General features: G+C 44.8%; 1 protein-coding gene across 1 annotated transcript in view; it reads left to right on the plus strand.

Annotated features, from left to right (window-relative positions):
- LOC126418926 (glucose dehydrogenase [FAD, quinone]-like) overlaps positions 1–17,255 on the plus strand; it is a 669,636-nt gene that overhangs the window by 357,719 nt on the left and 294,662 nt on the right. Inside the window, exon 3 of the mRNA XM_050085953.1 lies at positions 9,395–9,643. Coding sequence (XP_049941910.1) covers positions 9,395–9,643 — 249 coding nt within the window. The remainder of the gene's footprint in view (positions 1–9,394; positions 9,644–17,255) is intronic.

Here is a 17,255-nt window from a genome sequence, read left to right on the forward strand (position 1 = left end):
CCCCCCCCCCCCCAACTGGTCAGAATTGAACAGTCCCATCTCATCACTCCCTTCTCCGAAATTTACAGGAATTAAGTGACTTGTGTATGCAGATGTGGTGCGAACTCCTTCCAGCGACCTGCGAAGGCCACGACGCCTCGCCATTCTCATCCGTGCCAAATGTGGACATGCCGGCTATTACGTTGATGGTCACATGTTCTGGCTGACCAGTGGAAATACGCTTCTGCCAGAGCTTTTTCCAATGTTATAAGCACTTTTTGAACTCACTTCAGTGATTAGATTTTTATCCCACCAATAGAAAACGACGTCTTTTCATGGTTCTCGTCAACCTCGGATATAAAAAGAAGTCGGAGGGGGCCATGTCCGGCGAATAACGTGGCTGAGGCAATATAAAGGTTTTGTTTCTTGCTAAAAACAAAACAAAACAAAAAATCACGAACAAGCACTGAGGTGTGAGCACTATAGTGATGCAATTTCCAAGAGTGGTTTTGACACAGTGCCGGTAGTTTTCTTTGGATTTCTTCGCGCAAACGGCACATATCCATATTCGTTGCTGATCGTACGACGTAAGGCAGGAACTATTGATGCAATAGCCCATTGTAATCGAAGAAAACAGTGGGAAAAACGTTTACGTATGATCGAAATTGTCAAAATTTTTTCGGTCTTGGCTCTTCAGGCAGTTTCCTCTGGGTCGACTGGACCTCGACTTCGACGTCAAACCCATACACCCACGTTATAGCCTTGTGTAGTAGTTCTGGATCGTTGTCGACTTCATTCACCAATTCCTGAACTATGTCTACGCAACGTCGTGTTCGGTCGAAAAGCAACAATTTCGGAACAAATTTTGCTGTTACACGTTTCACGTCCATCCGAAAAAATAAATGGCTCTGAGCACTATGGGACTTAACTGCTGTGGTCATCAGTCCCCTAGAACTTAGAACTACTTAAACCTAACTAACCTAAGGACATCACACACATCCATGCCCGAGGCAGGATTCGAACCTGCGACCGGAGCGGTCACGCGGTTCCAGACTGAAGCGCCTTTAACCGCACGGCCACACCGGCCGGCCGAAAAAATAGCTTCGCTTGCGGCAGAGAATATGCCGACATCACCAGCAACCTCTCTGATGGTGATTAGGCGATTTTCCAGAACAATTTTCTTTACTCCTTCCATTTTGTCTTCATCAATTAATATGCTAGGCCGCCGTCTTGAACGCCTTCTCGACCATCATTGAAACGTTCATACTGCTAGTAAGCTCTTGTCTCATTCATAGAAGAATGGCCAAAAGCCACAGTCGACATTTCGATCGCGGTGCTGCAGATTATTCCATTTTTCAATTAAAATTTAATGCAAATTCTTCGATCCATCTTTTCGCGAACGTAAAAAGTCAGCGAACACTCGAAAACACTTATAACCCCTTCGACTGTCAACAAATAATCTAAACACTGAAAGTAGCTGAAAATGTGAACATACATCAAGAAGACGGTGACCAGCATAATACAAAAAATTGTGAAAATCTAATGTGTAAAGCCTGCAAAATAAAAAATTCCCGTTGGCTTTTGATCACGCCTTGTTTTGGTAAATGTTTTCCACGTAAGACGCAATCAATGTGCCGGGAATCGATACTGCTGTCCAATACTCTTTTCACCACCTGACGCCCGACCCGTTCCTGGACTTTGTCAGGTGGAGTATCAATTTATGCAGAAGTGGACGAGTTGGGAGTGGTCTTGTTAAGAAGTCGGAGAGAGCCAAATTAGAACTTCAGAATAGTGTGGCACTAGTATATGCTCAGTGTCGGTGCAGCTATTGCAATCTGCGCATGGTGGAGTGTCTTTATGCTCGTGTTTTTTGTAGGCCATACTACTGCTGCATTTATCAAGGTAAGCAACTGCCACAACATTCGAACTCTGAGCTATGAAGATCCTCATCAGTTAGTCGAGAACCCTAGCGATTTTTCTAAGAGTACTCCACGGTATTGGCCATTTACTTAGCTTGCAATATCGCAAATCTCTTGCCCAGTGCGAAATCCCAAGCGAAAGGGACTCCTGTGTATAAGCAGGGCAAACGAACGAACCCGCAAAATTACGAGACATTATCCCTGACACTGGTTTGTTGCAAAATCCTTGAACATACTCTCAGTTCGAGTATAATAAATTCTCTTGAGACCGAGAAGCTTATTTCCACGAATTATCCTGGTTTTAGAAAGCAACGCGTGTGCGAAACTCAGCTTTCCCGTTTTTCTCATGATATACTGCGAACTATGGATGAAGGAAAACAGGCGTATTCCATATTTATATACACAACTGGCCATTAAAATTGCTACACTACGACGATGACGTGCTACAGACGTGAAATTAAACCGACAGGAAGAAGATGCTGTAATATGCAAATGATTAGTTTTTCAGAGCATTCATACAAGGTTGGCGCCGGTGGCGACACCTACAACGCGCTGACATGAGGAAAGTTTCCAACCGATTTCTCATACACAAACAGCAGTTGACCGGCGCTGCCTGGTGAAACGTTGTTGTGATGCCTCGTGTAAGGAGGAGAAATGCGTACCATCACGTTTCCGACTTTGATAAAGGTCGGATTGTAGCGAATCGCGTTTGCTGTTTATCGTATCGCGACATTGCTGCTCGCGTTGGTCGAGACCCAATAACTGTTAGCAGAATATGGAATCAGTCGGTTCAGGAGAGTAATACGGAACGCCGTGCTGGATCCCAACGGCCTCGTACCACTAGCAGTCGAGATGACAGGCATCTTATCCGCATGGCTGTAACGGACGTGCAGCCACGTCTCGATCCCTGAGTCAACTGATGGGGACGTTTGCAAGACGACAACCATCCGCACGAACAGTTCGACGACATTTGCAGCAGCATGGACTGTCAGCTCGGAGACCATGGCTGCGGTAACCCTTGAGGCTGAATCGCAGACAGGAGCGCCTGCGATGGTGTACTCAACGACGGACCTGACTGCACGAATGGCAAAACGTCAATTTTTCGGGTGAATGCAGGTTATGTTTACGGACTCTTGATGGTCGCATCAGTGTTTGGCGACATCGCGGTGAACGCACATTGGAAGCGTGTATTCGTCATCGCCATACTGGCGTATCACTCGGCGTGATGGTATGGGGTGTTATTGGTTACACGTCTCGGTCACCTTTTGTTCGCATTGACGGCACTTTGAACAGTGGACGTTACATTTCAGATGTGTTACGACCCGTGGCTCTACCCTTCATTCGATCCCTGCAAAACCCTACATTTCAGTAGGATAATGCACGACCGCATGTTGCAGGTCCTGTACGGGCCTTTCTGGATACAGAAAATGTTCGACTACTGCTCTGGCCAGCACATCTCCAGATCTCTCACCAATTGAAAACGTCTGGTCAATGGTGGCCGAGCAACTGGCTCGTCACAATACGCCAGTCACTACTCTTGATGAACTGTGGTATCGTGATGAAGCTGCATGGGCAGCTGTACCTGTACACGCCATCCAAGCTCTGTTTGACTCAGTTCCCCTGGCGTATCAAGGCCGTTATTACGGGCAGAGGTGGTTGTTCTGGGTATTGATTTTTCAGGATCTCTGCACCCAAATTGCGTGAAAATGTAAACACATGTCAGTTCTAGTATAATATATTTGTCCAATGAATACCCGTTTATCATCTGCGTTTCTTCTTGGTGTAGAAGTTTTAATGGCCAGTAGTGTATCGCCAGAAAGAGTCTGATGTTATGCCCCACTGCAGACTGTTAATGAAGGTACGAACGTATGGAATAGGTTCACAGGTATGTGAGTGGCTCGAAGACTTCTTAACTTATAGAATCGAGTATGTTGTCCCCGACGGCGAGTGTTCGTCAGAGACAAGGGCATCCTCAGGAGTGCTCCAGTGGAGTGTGCTCTCTATATAATAAACGATCTGGCGGACAGTGTGAGCGGCAGTCTGCTGCTGCTTGTTGATGTGCAGTGGTGTACGGTAAGTTGTTTAAATTGAGTGATTGTAGGCGGATATAAGACGACTTATACAAAAGTTCTAGTTGGTGTGATGAATGGCAGCTAGATTTAAATGTGGAAACATGTAAGTTAATGCAGATGAGTCGGAAAAACCAACCCATAATGTTCGGATGCAGCATCCTTCACAGTCACTTCGTTTAAATATCTAGGCGTAACGGTGCAAAGTGATATGAAATCTAGCGAGCATGTGAGGATTGTGTTAGGCTTACAGGGAGAGTCTAGTAAACTGTGGTTCTTCTATAAAGCAGACTGCATATAGGACTTTTGTGTGACCTGTTCTTTAGTACTGCTTGAGTGTTTTGGATCCTTACTAGGTAGGATTGAAGGAAGATATCGAACCAATTCAGAGGAGGGCTACTCGATTTGTTACAGGTAGGTTCGAACAATATGCAAGTGTTGCGGAAATGCTTCGGGAATTAAAATGTGATTTCCTGGAGAGAAAGCAACGTTCTTTTCGAGGAACACTATTCAGAAAATTTAGATAACCGGCATTTGAAGCCGCCTGCAGAACGTTTCTGTTGCCTCTAACATACATTGCGCGTAATGAGCACGAAAATAAGACACGAGAAATTATGGCTCATACGGAGGCATGTAAATAGCGGTTTTTCCCTCACTCTAGCTGCCAGTGGGGCAGGAAAGGAAATGACGCAGTGGTACGGGGTACCCTCTGACACACGCTGTAGGATGGATTGCTCAGTATCGATGTAAATGGTAGATGATGTGAAAACAGGAGTGGGGTTTGCAAGTAGTGCAACACTAATTGTAGGATCGATATTTCTCGTTCAGTCCATAACTTTTGATAAGTATGTTGTAACATTCTTGTTCTCATGCAAACTTTTTTAAAAATAAGGTCCAAAAATTATGAGTTTTGATTGTGTGTGCTTCAGCTACCAATTGAGGCGTAAGGAATATCATATAATTTTTAGAATAGTAAAACGTTACTTTTAATGTCCATACTTAGCTTTTAGAACTCGTTGTTAATGTTTTGTTGTTGATATTTGTTTGCTGTTGTCGCTGCTGCGGTCACTTATATAATGCATAGACACTTGCAATCAGTTACAAAAAATACTTCAAGTACTTTTCAACACAGAAAAACTTGTACAAGTAAATCATAAAAAAACATACAAATAGTCTTCATATATAGTTGTGTAAAATACAAAATTTCTAAAGTTAAATTTTGTAAAATATGAAATGCAAACAATTATATCTCTTAAAAACTCTGAATTCCTGGTGTATAAATAAACTATTGCGATTACTAATATTTACGCATGTTTTCGCTCAAGAATTACATGTTTTTAGTTCAGCAGGTTGCTGTGCAACTTACTTCTTTATATATTAGTGAACAGTCTTGATACTTCTAAGCCGAAATTCTGCCACTCCGAAAAGATAATTTCATGTGAAAATAACTGCTCAACAAAATGGAGGATTTGAAAGTTGACTCGTAAATACATTAACCCTAATCATTAAAATTTGTGATTTTGTTGATGACATCGTGTGTTTTTAGCGTCAATTGGAATATAGCCTACCGTTCTTCCGCACATCATTAAATAATGGACATTAAACGTGAAACGTGGTCAGAAGACAGTACAATACTGTAAACGATATATCAAGTGACACATAAATAGCTGTGTATCGCATACTCCCATATGAGATTCGAGGCTCTTACATTACAATGTGAACAATGTGCTGCAACCATTTTTCAGACAACTAACAATTATCGAAAAGGATTAGAGTTATTTAAAACTAGACAGGGCAAGAGTGGACACCGTCAATGAATCTATTAAAGTATTTCGACATGTTTTTGATTATAAGAAGTATCCTCGGTGTATAAATTATTGCAAGATCGGTCCACTAATTTGTGTTGCACTAACTGCAGGGACTCACGACGTAGCTGATGAGGATCGTCGGAACTCCAGCATCGATTATTATGGAAGATCACGCACTCTGGCAAATACAGCTGTACTTAACCAAAAAAAAAAAAAAAAAAAAAAACAGTGAACGATCTCAGAACGTAAAAGAAACAAGAGTTACAACCAAATTACCTTTACCCGACTTTACACTAATCTTTAGGTACAACACATTTCTGACATCGATTGTAAAGGTGCTGGATTTCGTCAGCAAACGCTTCTTGTGGAATCGCCTCAAGCACCGCGCTCAAGCGTTGTTGGATATCCGCATCATTACAGAAGATGATACCTGGTGCAGCCAGTATGATCTGCAGACTTAGCGTCAGTCAATGGCATGGTGGTCATCCTCTTCTCCACCTCCCCCCGGGTAGAAATTCATGGTGGCTCAAGCCCTTGCTGAGGAAATAGGCGATCAACATCGTCTTAATCTCGAATTTTGTCAGCCGACTTTTTTTTTTTTTTGAGGCAGGAAAGACGATGCACACCATGTCACTGATCGTCGCTTGGTCTGCGCATAGTACTGATAGCACCAGGTCTTATACCCTGTAAAGATGCGGATATCCAACAAAGCGTGACCACGTTGCTTCTAGAGGTTCCACAAGAAGCTTTTGTTGACGGTATCCAGAAGCTTTACAACCTATGTCAGTTGTGTTTTGTAGCCCTGGTGTTTAGTTTGAAGGCTAGTAAAGGTGTATTGTTTGTAACTCTCCGAGACTACTCACCGAAATTTTCAGGACACCTTACAATTTAAGATCAAAGCTACTCCAAAATTTAAAAAAATATTAATACCAGGATGAAAATGGCCCCTATCACAGCATAAAAAAGCGAATGTACCCCGGCAGAATTAGGGGTGTAAAAGAAGGGAACTGGCTTTCCGACTGATCTGGCAGCTACAGACACATTTGTATCAAAACTTCTTCACATATTCATACTTTTTTATTCGTTAGTGTTGTTAATCATGCCATGTAATATAATGCATCGTGTCAAGTGAAGTAACGTATGTGATGTCATGTCTTATGACATGTGACATATCACCAGATGTCATGTCAAAAATGGTTCAAATGGCTCTAAGCACTATGGTACTTAACATCTGAGGTCATCAGTCCCCTAGAACTTAGAACTATTTATACGTAGCCAACCAAAGGACATCACACATATCCATGCCCGTGGTAGGATTCGAACCTGCGACCGTAGCAGTCGCGCGGTTCCGGAATGAAGCTCCTAGAGCCGCTCGGCCACCGCGGCCCGCATGTTATGTCATCTAAAATAGAATTTGTCATGTGCAATATGACACAATATGCATTAAAGTGTAGGATGCGTTCATCTCCACTCTGGGTTACTTCCAATTACAATTGCACTCCCATTCTTGGAAAATTCCTATTGTACATGCATTGCACTCTTTAGTGGGACATAAATTTGTGTCTATTTATTCTGACACCCCTCACCATACATGTTACAGACCATGGGTCTAAGAGAGCTCACTTCGGTGGGGAACTGGGGCTAACTCGTAAAAAAGCGCGAACATGTCAAGATGTTTTGATTCAAAAATCTTTGAAGCTGCGAGATAAGTCATAAAGTTAGTTCCTATCTTTTCACATCCCTAACTCTGCCCAGGAAATATTCGTCTTTTATTGTGCTACAATAGGAGCAGTTTTAATTCTGGTTCCCATCTTTTACTCTACCACAATTTTGACTTTAAGCCGCCATAGCTTGGCAACCGACGTAGATTTTTGTTGACTCGGGCGACAGCTGAACCGGTAATGGATTTTTGTTGTTTTTCGAACCATGCTGAATATATCGTAGCAACGGATAAAGCTGTCACGGAGTGGCCGCGTGGTTTGAGGGGCCATGCCACGGATTGCGCGGCCCCTCCCGCCGGAGATTCGAGTCCTCCTTCGGGCATGGGTCTATGTGTTGTTCTTAGCATAAGTTAGTTTAAGTTAGTTCAATTAGTGTATAAGACTAGGGACCGATGACCTGAGCATTTTTGTCTCTTAGGAATTCACACACATTTGAACATTTCTGAAAGCCTTCACAAAACAAGACTCACACAAATATGAAATATAGAACTGGCGCGCGTTAAAAAGCTAACAAAGAACGTGTTTTTATCGGGTAAAATCCCAATGAAGCTACATTTTTTAAAGCTAGCTTGCAGTTTTATCGTAAATATGCATTTTTATTTATTTGAATCATTTTAAACCGTTTCTACTCATGGAATTCACAGCAGAACGAATTTTACATTTAGCTCGATTTTAAATCATCGTATCCCGACAATGACTACAGATGACTGGATTTAAAAAAATCGTTTGACTTTAATACATTTATTTACCTTAATGCAAAGTTTGAACCGACCGAAGTATAGAACTGGCACGCTTCAAAAATCTCCCAGAAAAACGTGTTTTTCCACGTGAGATCTAAACGAAGCAAGGTCTTTTCAAACAGTTGAATCCTTTGTCAGACCGAGGTCCGAAGCACCGAGGACCAAGTTTGGACAATCAGTCTCGCTCCAGTCCAGATTTATTTCATGGTCACTGCTTTTGCACGTTAGATTAGGTTAGATTAGATTAGTTTTTCGTTCCATAGATCCGTGCTGAGGAGATCCTCGTGGATGTGGAACATGTCATTTTTTTAAGCTGAAATAACAATACTAATAGTATGAGTATATACAATACATCATTTGTTTCTATTAAAAAATTCGTCAATGGAGTAGAAGGAGTTGGCCACTAGTAAGCCTTTCAGGCTCCTTTTAAACTGATCTTAACTGAATTTTTAATGTACAATCCGAACGAGGGTGACTGTTTTTGCGCGTAAAATCCGAACGGGGCAAATAAAGATGGTGCCATTAGCTGAGTATTAATTTCGGCCCAATGAACACCTTTTGCAGAAGGAATTAATCGACACGCCCTGTCTCCCTTGGCACCAGCTTCGGTTCGTCGTTCAAAGCTTGCTTAATAAACCGTAACATATCTACAGTAAGACAGATGTTCGAATGATCTATGTGAACGGCCACTGTTCCGGGCTATACCAAAACTTTTTACACCACATTCATAGCTCAAATAGGAACCGAGCAACAAGACCCCCCCCCCTCCCGCCACCAAACCACGGGTATGTGCGCGGTTTTTTCGGTCATATTTGTTACAAACAGCTTTTGGCGGTTTTAAGATGTGTCTTCTGAGTTGAGGATCCTCTACAGCGTGCACAGCACTGAGACACCAAGTAGGTAGACGTGACCTGGAACACTCAGTGGATGCTAGGCGCTACAGTCTGGAACCGCGTGACCACTACGGATCCTGCCTCGGGCATGGATGTGTGTGACGTCCTTAGGTTAGTCAGGTTTAAGTAGTTCTAAGTTCTAGGGGACTGATGACCTCAGATGTCAAGTCCCATAGTGCTCAGAGCCATTTGAACCATTTGATCCTGTGTGCCGGTGTAGTGAGATGGGAGAGTGATGTGGTGGTTGGTTGGATGGTTGGTGCAGGTGCCGATGCTGGTGTCTTACACGATCCCGACGGCGTGGAACTGGGGCTACCGCACGGAGCGGTCGCCGGGCGCGTGCCTGGGGCTGCGGGACCAGCGCTGCATCTGGCCCCGGGGCAAGGTGCTGGGCGGCACCTCCGTCATCAACTACATGCTCTACACGCGTGGCTCGCGCAGGGACTACGACCTCTGGGAGGCGCTCGGCAACCCGGGCTGGGGCTACGGCCAGGTGCTGCACTACTTCAAGAAGGTAAACACCCAACTGATTGTCGCGTCGCTGCGTAACGTGGTTCAAATTGGCACCTGTTACGGGAACACTTTTCATTTCAGTTACCGTACTTTCTTGATGAATTTTAGTGAATGACCTTGAAGACTTACACGGCACCGTGCCTGAATAAAACCTCACTATGACTACCAGCCCCACATGGATCCAATCCTGTATCGCCCCTCCTTACAAATATTGAATACACTCCTGGAAATTGAAATAAGAACACCGTGAATTCATTGTCCCAGGAAGGGGAAACTTTATTGACACATTCCTGGGGTCAGATACATCACATGATCACACTGACAGAACCACAGGCACATAGACACAGGCAACAGAGCATGCACAATGTCGGCACTAGTACAGTGTATATCCACCTTTCGCAGCAATGCAGGCTGCTATTCTCCCATGGAGACGATCGTAGAGATGCTGGATGTAGTCCTGTGGAACGGCTTGCCATGCCATTTCCACCTGGCGCCTCAGTTGGACCAGCGTTCGTGCTGGACGTGCAGACCGCGTGAGACGACGCTTCATCCAGTCCCAAACATGCTCAATGGGGGACAGATCCGGAGATCTTGCTGGCCAGGGTAGTTGACTTACACCTTCTAGAGCACGTTGGGTGGCACGGGATACATGCGGACGTGCACTGTCCTGTTGGAACAGCAAGTTCCCTTGCCGGTCTAGGAATGGTAGAACGATGGGTTCGATGACGGTTTGGATGTACCGTGCACTATTCAGTGTCCCCTCGACGATCACCAGTGGTGTACGGCCAGTGTAGGAGATCGCTCCCCACACCATGATGCCAGGTGTTGGCCCTGTGTGCCTCGGTCGTATGCAGTCCAGATTGTGGCGCTCACCTGCACGGCGCCAAACACGCATACGACCATCATTGGCACCAAGGCAGAAGCGACTCTCATCGCTGAAGACGACACGTCTCCATTCGTCCCTCCATTCACGCCTGTCGCGACACCACTGGAGGCGGGCTGCACGATGTTGGGGCGTGAGCGGAAGACGGCCTAACGGTGTGCGGGACCGTAGCCCAGCTTCATGGAAACGGTTGCGAATGGTCCTCGCCGATACCCCAGGAGCAACAGTGTCCCTAATTTGCTGGGAAGTGGCGGTGCGGTCCCCTACGGCACTGCGTAGGATCCTACGGTCTTGGCGTGCATCCGTGCGTCGCTGCGGTCCGGTCCCAGGTCGACGGGCACGTGCACCTTCCGCCGACCACTGGCGACAACATCGATGTACTGTGGAGACCTCACGCCCCACGTGTTGAGCAATTCGGCGGTACGTCCACCCGGTCTCCCGCATGCCCACTATACGCCCTCGCTCAAAGTCCGTCAACTGCACATACGGTTCGCGTCCATGCTGTCGCGGCATGCTACCAGTGTTAAAGACTGCGATGGAGCTCCGTATGCCACGGCAAACTGGCTGACACTGACGGCGGCGGTGCACAAATGCTGCGCAGCTAGCGCCATTCGACGGCCAACACCGCGGTCCCTGGTGTGTCCGCTGTGCCGTGCGTGTGATCAGTGCTTGTACAGCCCTCTTGCAGTGTCCGGAGCAAGTATGGTGGGTCTGACACACCGGTGTCAATGTGTTTTTTTTTCCATTTCCAGGAGTGTATTTTCCTATGCACAAATTTGTTAAGGCTTTCGTGGCCACTTGTTGACAAACTGCCTATTGCGCAAACATGGCGTAAAGACGATTTTCAAACCTACAAGGAGGGTCAAAGAGTGTCTTAGATCGGCGGAGGAGAAAAGAGACCCGCTTGCAATATCGGGAATATACCGTATACCATGCACATGCGGAAAAGTTTATGTCGGAATGACTGGACGATCAATTAACACCAGGATCAAAGAGCATAAGCGACATTGCAGGTTGGGACAGGTGGAGAAATCGACCGCGGCAGAGCACGCTCTGAATGAGACCGACCACGTAATAAAATTCGCCGACACGGAAGTTCTGGCTGTAGAGAAGCACTATCACACGCGCTTGTTCAGAGAAGCTGTAGAAATACAAAAACACGCGAACAGTTTGAACAAGACAGAGGAAAGCCTTATGGTAAACGGATCCTGGCTTCCCGTACTGCAGCAAACGACCGTCGCAGGTAGCAAGAGGAGAACCGCACCGGAAATGATCGCGGAGAAGCCCTCGGACGTTAACGCGCCGGGTACATGTAGTCTGCGGCCGCGAGCTCGGCTCCAGTTCACCACAGGCAATGGAGGGTGAAGTTTTGACAATGCCAGCCACTCGTGTTGGCGAAACGTCAGAAAAATCATTAGATGAACGTCGGCCGAAGAATCCGAGACAGAAGCCAATAGGCAGTTTGTCATTTCCCTATGTCTTACACTAACCCCCAAAAACAGACTCCAACAGTCATTATTATTTACCCACTAATATCAAATCCTGATACACTGTCGCACCTAAACCAACCCCTCCCTCCATTTCAGATAACAGAACGCAGCATGTCATTCTCAATGGAGAGAAATTTTCTGAAGTAAGAGTGATTTTAGGTGTGCCGCAGGGGAGTGTCGTAGGACCGTTGCTATTCACAGTATATATAAATGACATTGTGGATGACATCGGAAGTTCACTGAGGCTTTTAGCGGTAGATGCTGTAGTATATCGAGAGGTTGTAACAATGGAAAATTGTACTGAAATGCGGAAGGATCTGCAACGAATTGACGCATGGTGCAGGGGATGGCAACTGAATCTCAATGTAGACAAGTGTAATGTGCTGCAAATACATAGAAAGAAAGATCCTTTATCATTCAGCTACAATATAGAAGGTCAGCAACGGGAAGCAGCTAATTCCATAAATTATCTGGGAGTAGGCATTAGGAGTGATTTAAAATGGAATGACCATATAAAATTAATCGTCGGTAAAGCAGATGCCAGACTGAGAATCACTGGAAGAATCCTACGGAAATGCAGTCCGTTAACAAAGGAAGTAGGTTACAGTACACTTGTTCGCTCACTGCTTGAACACTGCTCACCAGTGTGGGATCCGTACCAGGTAGGGTTGATAGAAGAGATAGAGAAGATACAACGGAGAGCAGCGCGCTTCGTTACAGGATCATTTAGTAATCGCGAAAGCGTTATGGAGATGGTAGATAAACTCCAGTGGAAGACTCTGCAAGAGAGACGCTCAGTAGCTCGGTACGGGCTTTTGTCGAAATTTCGAGAACATAACTTCACCGAGGAGTCAAGCATTATATTGCTCCCTCATACGTATATCTCGCGAAGAGACCATGAGGATAAAATCAGAGAGATTAGAGCCCACACAGAGGCATACCGAGAATCTTTCTTTCCACGAACAATATGAGACTGGAATAGAAGGCGGAACCGATAGAAGTACTCAAGGTACCCTCCGCCGCACACCGTCACGTGGCTTGCGGTGTATGGATGTAGATGTACAGGGTGACGCACGGGAGACGGACGGTTTTGAACTGCGTAGCACTGAGGGCCCGGTAGTGGGAGGCGGTCGTGGTGGGGATAGTTCTGATCCACACAAGACGCCATTTCATTTACTCAGTCACTATGGAGCAGTGGGACTTGCAGCGTCGAGTGTTTGTCTATGACAGTTTCGTGAAAAGTGGTGAGTCTATTATTGCTACGCAGCGATTGTTTCGTGCGCGGTTTAATGTCGGTCGACATGGAGCTGTTACGAGCCGTAACACAATCCTCAGATGGGTAGAAAACTTCAGATCAACTGGAAACATAATGGATAAGAAGCATCCTGGCCCGAGACGCAGAGTAACGATACCAGAAAATGTTGAGAGGGTAAGGAAAGCGGCAGTCAGAAGCCCAGGACGGTCAGCTAGACGTCACGCTAGTAAGTTACGAATCAATTGTGAATCGGTTAGACGAATTTTGCATAAAGAATTAAAATTCCATCCCTACAAAATGCTCATTATCCAACAACTTAAGGAAACTGATTTTGCAGTCGCTTACAGAATGCAAGTGATTTTCGGATCGAATGAAAATGAAATTTTATTGATGAACGATGAAGCTCATTTTCATTTAAACGGGACCGTGAATAAGCAAAACCTGCGTTACTGGGCTCCAGAGCATCCACACCTTATCCACTAGCGTCCTCTACACTCAGGAAAAGTAACAGTCTGGTGTGCTCTTGGCTCTGTTGGCATTATTAGACCTTATTTTTTGAAGAGAACAGGGCCACAGTTACTGTTAATTCGGTTTCTTACATTCGTATGCTTGAAACATTCTTGAAATCAGAACTAAGAAGACGACGAATCCCTTTGAAACGCATTTGGTTCCAGCAGCATGGGGCAACATCGCACACCGCAAGCACTTCAATGACAGTTCTAAGACACATGTTTCCTGGCCAGATTATCTCACGTTTTGGCAACGTTCCTTGGCGTTCCAGGTCTCCCAACTCGTCAGTATGTGATTTTTTTTCTGTGGGGCTACCTTAAGAACTGTGTCTATAACCACAAACCACGAAATTGGACCAGTTGAAGAATGCAATCATTCAAGAAATTGCTGCCATCCCTGCAGAGATTTTAGTCCGTGTGATGGAGGATTTTGAGAAGAGACTTGAGTCCTGCATTCGAAATGATGGACATCACGTTGACAACATTATTTTTCACAAATAACTTTGTTAACTAAAATGGCAAATAATGAGCTTTGATTTTGTTTAAGTAAACATGCATTTCTTTTAAAGTTGGCTGAGTATTATTTCATTTAAAACCGTCCGTCTCCCGTGTGTCACCCTGTAGATGTAGGTGTAGAACCCTCCCCCCCCCCTATCCCACGCACACACACACATTCCACATCCTGTCCGACTGATCAATCGACTCCTCTCCCAATGAAAACCGTCTCCATTTCTACATATCATATGAATTCTCTTCGCTCCCTGTCTCGCGCCACATCAGCGTTCCTTCTTTCACCCTTCTCTCCCCATTATTCTCTATCCCTTCCTCTTTATTTTATGGCCTTACAGACTCCAGTTTGCCACTCCCTTTAAGTACCCCACTGTCTGTGCCAACACCAATCCTTCCTCTCCACTGTCACAACTCGTGGGATCGCTCTGCTTAACCTGCTGGCTTATATAGCTGGCTCACAGCCGGCCGTAGGTACAAGTCGGTTATCACATTGGCGGCCGTGAGACGGCCGCGACAGCTATGGCTTCTACTTACTGTTTCTTTTTCTCAGACAGTAGATGGTATGACGTGTCAAATCTCTTAGAAATGCTGAGAAATGGATCTGTTTAGTGGTGTAACAGACTAGTTATGCCTCTTTATTTTAGGAGAACGCTGCACATAGTATACTAGCATACCGAAGATACATATCGTAGCAACTGGCAACAAATGAATTTTTATATAAATATAATCAAAGATGGGAGCACAGTTCCCCCTATTGGCATGGTTCCCCCCTCTGAGGCGTCAGTGTCTGTTGTTGAATCAGGATCTGGATGACTTGGGATGGGTCATTTACCATGACCCAATACGTTTCATTTTTGCTGTCGGGTAATATTTATTATTATTTTTTATTTTCTCAAAATCAAATAAGGAAAGGACAGGTGCTTTATTTCAGTTTCAGTTTCTATAGTAATGTGTCACATCACCAACAACTTTAATCTTGGCACAGTTTAGAGCACCTTTAACCCATAAGGACACAGACTGATTAATTTACTTTACGACGATTCCTCGTCCTAAGATCCAATGGCATTGTAGACATATAATAAGAAGTACCACGATCTCTGTTATACGCTTCACACATCTGAAATGTACGGTAAGCAATAACTTCTCTGCTGTTAAAAGTCTCCAGCCCTGCTAGTGCACATGGTTGGTTGGAATACTGCGGCTTGCAAGATCTCCTCGCTTCTAAACTGATATTGTTATTACTCAGCTTAGAAGCGAGTCCGTAGAGGGTGGTATATGTCACGTACAGTATGACTGGTCAGCATTTCCACCCGGAATCTGCGAGTGTAAGTCGGACCTTCCTTGATCCGCCTCGGTGGGTCGTGTCGTCGGATTTCCTCCTACCTGTGCGCGGTGCAGCTCTCGTAAATGTCGCCCCGTGCAGATTCTTCAATGGCGCATTGGATGTCTCTGTCTGTGGAAGCTAATGATCTGAAATTGCTGTCGATCAACTTTCGGGTATCTATTTACTCGAAATTAACATTGAGAATGCCGTAATATCACTTTTATTCCTATTAGATCAAAAATGAAACACTCATGTCACAAACTACTCGTAACCGAGAGCATGGCTACGACCGAACAAGACAGGAAGAGCTCTTAACGCTGACTGCCGACCTTGGCGAGCAGTCCGTATCTCTTACTAGTTTCGTCACAGTTCGTGGATTTCCGATAGATATGCATTTGTTAATGAACGGGTGTGAATTTTAACGAGGCAAAATTATGATAAATAGTTTTAAACATCCAGAGGCTCCTCCTAGTATTCATGTTGTCACAAATGACTTTAATTATTAAATATAAATAAACAAACTCGATGACTTTGCCGCCAAGACGGCGGTACTTCCCGTCATGTATATTTCCCAGGCTGACGCTAGTTGCTACGGTCCAGCGCCGAGTCCCGCCCCACTACGCGCGACATGGTCGCTTCGTCATCTAGCCAGCCAGCGTGGGAAATGGTCTCCGACCCATGGTCGGCTACGGACTACAGCACTTCCTAACTGACGTGAATACATTAATGAGAGACAATAATTTATTAAAACTGGTAAAAATGTCTTCCTCACGTAAGAGGCACCTTACAGGCTCTAGTACGTGGTGGTAAAGTGGAGAATGTTTCGGGGCTGGAGATTTTTAACAGCCGAGAAGTTATTGCTTACCGTACATTCCAGATATGTGAAGCGTATAACAGAGATCGTGGTACTTCTTATTATATGTCTACAATGCCATTGGTTCTTAGGACGAGGAATAGTCGTAAAGTAAATTAATTGGAGTCTGTGTCCTTATGGGTTAAAGATGCACTGAACTGTGCCAAGATTAAAGTTGTTGGTGATGTGACACATTACTACAGAAACTGAAATAAAGCACCTGTCCTTTCCTTATTTGACCTTGTGAAGTTGATAAGGGACTCGGCTCGCTACTGGCTGCCGGAAGTTGCGGTCTGATGACTGGCAGCTATATAAGTGACGTTTCTGGTAAGACGGCGTCAGTAATCGAGCAACCGCAAGTGCAGCAACATCGATACAGACTGGTTATGTCGCGTTATTTTATGAGGAAAAGGCGCACGTGTCTTACGGTTTATTTCTTTCGATATTTTGCGAATTATAAGCATTCGTTTTCATGTTTTGTTAGGTTTATCTCCACCAGTCCCCTCAAGAAAACACCCTCCAGAAATTGTGTATTGTGTAATGCAGGGAAGAAGAAAACTGATGCACGCTATGAATATGAGAAATGTCTAGTGGCGTTGCACATGCCTCTCTTGTTCGGGAATACCACATTAACAAAAACTTCAAAAGCAGTACTATCTTTACTCCTCATCACTTCAATAAACAGTAAGGGTAGATTTACAAGGAATTCCTATAAAGAAATACCTTATGTTGAGAAAAGTACGTAACACTAAATATGCTAATTTTAGTAAATTTAAATAGTAAATATAG

Source organism: Schistocerca serialis, chromosome 9 (assembly GCF_023864345.2).
Source record: "Schistocerca serialis cubense isolate TAMUIC-IGC-003099 chromosome 9, iqSchSeri2.2, whole genome shotgun sequence".
NCBI lineage: Eukaryota > Metazoa > Arthropoda > Insecta > Orthoptera > Acrididae > Schistocerca > Schistocerca serialis.